Source organism: Mus caroli, chromosome 5 (genome assembly GCF_900094665.2).
Source record: "Mus caroli chromosome 5, CAROLI_EIJ_v1.1, whole genome shotgun sequence".
NCBI lineage: Eukaryota > Metazoa > Chordata > Mammalia > Rodentia > Muridae > Mus > Mus caroli.
The window spans coordinates 108,113,666-108,118,928 of record NC_034574.1 but is presented as its reverse complement, the minus strand read 5'-3'; the positions used below and the strand labels follow the sequence as shown (position 1 = coordinate 108,118,928).

Genomic DNA, 5,263 nt, shown 5'->3' with positions numbered 1-5,263 from the left:
ATATATATATATATATATATATATATATATATATATATATAATTTTTTTTGAGACAGGGTTTCTCTGTGTAGCCCTGGCTGTCCTGGAACTCACTCTGTAGACCAGATTGGCCTCGAATTTAGAAATCCACCTGCCTCTACCTCCTAAGTGCTGGCATCAAAGGTGTGCGCCACTACTGCCCAGCTGAGACACCTTGTCTTAAAACATAGGTGAATGGGGCAAGGGATGGGCTGGCCAGGTGGCTCAGTGGTACTGCGCTTTCGGGGGGTAGGGGGAGGACCTGGGTTCAGTTTCCAATACCCCTATCAGGTAGCTCACGGTTGACTCTGAGTCCAGCACTATGTATGGAGATTTACTGCCATCTTCTGGCCCCAAGGGGTCCTTCACTTATGAGCCTATATACGCACAACCCATACTTTTTTTTTTTGTTTGTTTGTTTTTGTTTTTCGAGACAGGGTTTCTCTGTGTAGCCCTGGCTGTCCTGGAACTCACTCTGCAGACCAGGCTGGCCTCGAACTCAGAAATCCACCTGCCTCCCAAGTGCTGGGTTTAAAGGCGTGCGCCACCACCGCCCGGCATGCACAACCCATAATTAAAAAAAAAAAAAGGCGGAAGGCCCCTAAGGAACATCTAAGGCTGACCCCCATCCTCCACACTCGCACACCCCTGCACGCGCACCTGCGCATGCATAGATCAACAAGCATCTGCGATTCGCTGAGAGCCTTACAATGTGCCCACGGTAGGCTGAAAAAACATGCTCGTACCCAAGAAAGTCAACACTATGTGAAGTGTTTTGGTGGATTGTCTCTCAGAAGTCCCGATTCCTCCCAGAGGCAGGGGCTTTGGTCGTCCTCCATTCCCTGGTGGGGAGACTAAGTCTGATGCAGTAACACATTTGAGGTCACACTAGCAAGTGTCAGAGGCAGACAACCTCATTCTGCGGTCTCTGAGCAACAACTCTGTGTTCTCAGACAGTCTCCTGGTCCTCCTGCGCTGTGATAGCCAGTGTAGGGGCACCTATCACATGTGACCTCCAGGGATGTGGCTAATGAATGGAGTTATTTATTTTACTTCATTTTGATTGCAAGCTGTTTTGGCTGAGGGTTGAGCTTGGAGTGGGGTCTTGAATATGCTAAGCATGGGTTCTACCCTGAACTATATACCCCACCCAGCCCTCCAATTCAAATATAAGTAGCTGTGAGTGGTTAGTGACTGCTGCACTGAACAGCTTCTAACAGGTGTCTCGAATTGTCCCAGAGCAGCAAGTATTGAGGCTGTTATGGCTACAGATATTTGTAGATCACATGGACTTAATTTCACATGCTAAATGCATGTTTTGAGGGGCGCACGCAAAGTCCCTACAAGGTGCATACTGGCATTCAACCGTGTTTCAACTTTAGAAGCAGGAATGACTGTCAGCTAGGAGGTAGCAGCTACAAGCTTTAAACCTGGGTCTGTCTGACTCTAGGTTCTCAGGGCTTCTCCTAACTGCACAAACTGGGGAGAAAACATACACGTGCCCAAGGCTGCCTGCCCCCAGCTCAGGGGTGGTACATATACCCGTGTATAACCCTAACTACTCCAGAATACAACCCTGACCCCTGACCTGCATGGGGCTAGCTAGGGGTCAGACGGTGACCCTGGGAACAGCCACCAGGGCTGCTGTCGCAGGCTCACTGTGACATAGTGCGTTGCTTTGCCTCTCCTCGGAATCTGGGAGCAGGAGTGGACAGGTCTGTGGGGAGGGTCTGCGGTGTGTGCATCCTTCCCAGACCTGCAGAACTCAGCCCTGGAGGGGCGGCAAGCTGCTCAGGGTCTGGGGACGGGAAAGGGCTAACTCTAGTTACGTCCGTAGCTGAGCCCACTGAGTATACTTTGTGCACTTGTGCACACAGGCATACAGTCTGCTCCCCTTTTCCTTGTGTTCCCACCTTTGAGGATTCACGAAACAGTGGATCAAAAAGTAATATTTTAAGGACTGGCATCTGAATCTGGCGAGGTGGCTTGGCAGGTAAAGGTGCTTGCTGCCAAGTCTGACGACCTGAGTTCGATCCCTAGGACTCACATGGTGGAAGGCGAGAACTGACTCCTGCAAGTTATCCTCTGATCTACACACACACACACACACACACACACACACACACACAGACACACAACACCGCACAATAAATTTTTTCAAACTTTGCATCTGGGCTGGAAAGAGAGCCCAGATGCTTGCTGTTCTTGCAGATGACAGTGAGTTCAGACCCCAGGGGATCTGATGTCCTCTTTTGGCTTCTTAGAGCACCAGGTGTGCAGGTGGTGCACATACATACACGTGAGCAGGAAGAACACTCATACACATCAAATAAAAATATGTCTTTAAAAACATTTAAGTGAATAAAATCATCTGCATCTGCCCTGAAAATGCACAATTATTATTATTTTTGTCCTCATTTCCCAAATAATACAATGTACCAACTATCTGCATAGTATTTGCATTGCATATATAGAACAAGTCATCTTGAGGTGATTTGAAGTATACTGGAGGAGGTATGTAAATTATATGCAAATCAGCATGCCATTTTATGTAAAAGACTTGAGCATCTCTGGATGCTGGCATGCCTGGGGTTTCTGGAATCAATCCCTCGCTGATAGTGAGGGATGGCTGTGCAATTATTATCACATACTGGTGATATAATATATGGAAATACACCTTTTTTGGCCACCCAGGAATGTCCAGGAACCTGTATTTCTGTCTGGGAGCAGGAGTGACCCTCGTTCTGTGTACAGTGGGCCAACCTTTGAAGGGGAAAAATCTCTGCAGTCATGTCACATCACAGAGAGCAATTCTTGCCCCTCAACTGGAAATGCCCCCTGGGAAGAGCTGAGCTATCTGTAGCCTGCTCCTTACAAACTCGCATCCACTCTGAACATCAACCTCAACCTCCCTACTGGACGTGATCCTCAGACCCGAGTGCCGTTGTCTCCAGTCTCCCTGGCCTCCACCCTTCTTGGCTCCACACTGACTGAAATGACCTTTGTGCACAGCTGAGATAGCCCACACTCACTATGGCAATCCCAGTATACCTGCCTGTGTTAATGATATGGGAGCCAGTGCCTGCTGGGAGCCTCCTTAGGGTAGCCAGACCTACCCCATACTCTCTCCACCCTAAGGCAGAGAGCAGAAACATGGCACCCATACCTATGCTGAATTGAGAGTTCCTGGGCAGGCCTGGGGTGATGGCCGCCATTATCAGAGGCCTACCAGGCAGGCCTGGGTGATGGCCGTCATCACCAGGGGCCTATCCCACGCTTCCTCTTAACTTGTTTTATTTTTTTGGAAACTTCTCTGGCAGCAGGTTTAATGCCTGGGTGCAGGGTTTCTTTGGCTCCATGTGGAGATATGTGCCCTGCTGGCAGCTGCAGGCATGCAGCTTTTGGACACTGGCAGCCCCCAGGTCCTATACTGAGTCATAATGGGCCAGGTACGGACCTGGGGTCACATCAGGGAAGGTGAGGGCAGTGCCCAGGAAAATGGACACAGTTCCAGCCCTTCCTTGCATACCCTGAGCCCCTTTTCTTCCCTTGGGGTTGCCTGAGTGGCCCCTGCCTGCTCTCCTCCTCTAGCAACCCCCATCTCCCATGGCATGCAGGCCTCTGCTGCCAGGCTCCTCCTGGTGTCACTGGGTGTTCTCTTCCCTCTGTGGTGACTTCCCCAGGCCCTATTTTATTTACAGGTTTCTGTCTCCGGACCGGCTCTGTTCCCAACGCATTCTTGTGTCTGGAGAAGGCAGAAGCTCCTTGGTGGCCCAGTCTTTGCAGGGACTATCGGGTGTGGGACATCTCTGCCAATGCCACTCTGGTTCTAAGACTTGGGGACTTCGTATTTTTCCCTCAAGGTCCAGACAGACCTCTGCTCCCCTCCTATCACCTCCCCCCCTACTGTCTGCTGCCACTGGATGCCCCCATTAGATGGGCATATTGCAAGTTCTAGATCCCTTGCTGCTGCTAATGTGACATGTTCTCTTGTTTCAGGACAGATCGTTACGACCAGAGGAGATCGAAGGTAAAGTCAGACTTACCGAAAAGGGCTGCTCAACTCTCTTTGTGTGGGACGTGGTTTTTGGTTTGGTTTGGTTTGGTTGTTTGTTTTGTTTTCCTAGACAGGGTTTCTCTTCATAGCCTTGGCTATCCTGGATCTCACACTGTAGACCAGGCTGGCCTCAAACTTAGAGATCCACCTACCTCTGCCTCCCAAGTGCTAGGGCTAATGGCATATGCACCACCACACCTAGCTGTTTTTTTTGTTTTGTTTTGTTGGTGTTTTCAAGACAGGGTTTCTCTGTGTAGCCCTGACTGTCCTGGAACTCACTCTGTAGACCAGGCTGGCCTTGAACTCAGAAATCTGCCTGCCTCTGCCTCCTAAGTGCTGGGATTAAAGGCATGTGCCACCACTGCCTGGCTGTGGTTTGGTTTTTTTGAGACAGGATTTCGCTACGTACTCCTGGTAGAATAATCCAGCCTTGAACTTAAAAAGATCCACCTGCCTCTAAGTATTGGCGGGGAGAGAGGCAGATTCTCTTGGAACAGTCCCTAGCACAAAACAGGGATCATTTTGTAGAGAGCCTTGGTCAATGCCAGAGGGCTAGGGGACTCCGGGGTCCTTACCTCTCAGAGCTGGCCCTGGGCTGCCTTTGCTTTAACTGTTCTTTGGGTCCCATCTCTGACCACATCTGCCCCTGCTCCCTTTCCCCAGAGCTCCGAGAGGCCTTCCGAGAATTTGACAAAGACAAGGATGGTTACATCAACTGCCGGGACCTGGGGAACTGCATGCGCACCATGGGCTACATGCCCACCGAGATGGAGCTCATTGAGCTGTCTCAGCAGATCAACATGAACCGTGAGTTGCCGCCGCCCCCTCCCGATTGGCCACACGGGCCTGGGGTCAGCTATTGTATCTCGTGTTCTGTGTTTCCCGACACAAACCCGCTTGTCTTTTCTGAGCCTCAGTTTCTTCCCGTGTGAATCAGGGTTGTAAGGAGACGGTAGGAGTAGGTTAGGGCGTGAGGTGAGCAGCAGCATCCTAAAACGGGGCTCACAGTAAGAAGTAAAAGGGATGCTGTTGGTATCACGAGGTCCTGTGTCTTTATCTGGGTTCTACAGAAATGAGGATCTGAGTTTGAGGCGTTTGTCACATAAGGGAAGGAAAGTGCAGGGGGGAACAGGGAACTGGGAAGGAAAGGGAAGGGAAGGGAAGGGAAGGGAAGGGAAGGGAAGGGA

General features: G+C 50.4%; 1 protein-coding gene across 2 annotated transcripts in view; it reads left to right on the top strand.

Moving 5' to 3' along the window:
- Cabp1 (calcium binding protein 1) overlaps positions 1–5,263 on the top strand; it is a 26,871-nt gene that overhangs the window by 14,503 nt on the left and 7,105 nt on the right. For both annotated transcript variants that reach the window (XM_021163062.1, XM_021163063.2), the window contains 2 exons: positions 4,019–4,049; positions 4,740–4,883. In XM_021163062.1, the coding sequence (XP_021018721.1) occupies positions 4,019–4,049; positions 4,740–4,883 (175 nt within the window). The remainder of the gene's footprint in view (positions 1–4,018; positions 4,050–4,739; positions 4,884–5,263) is intronic.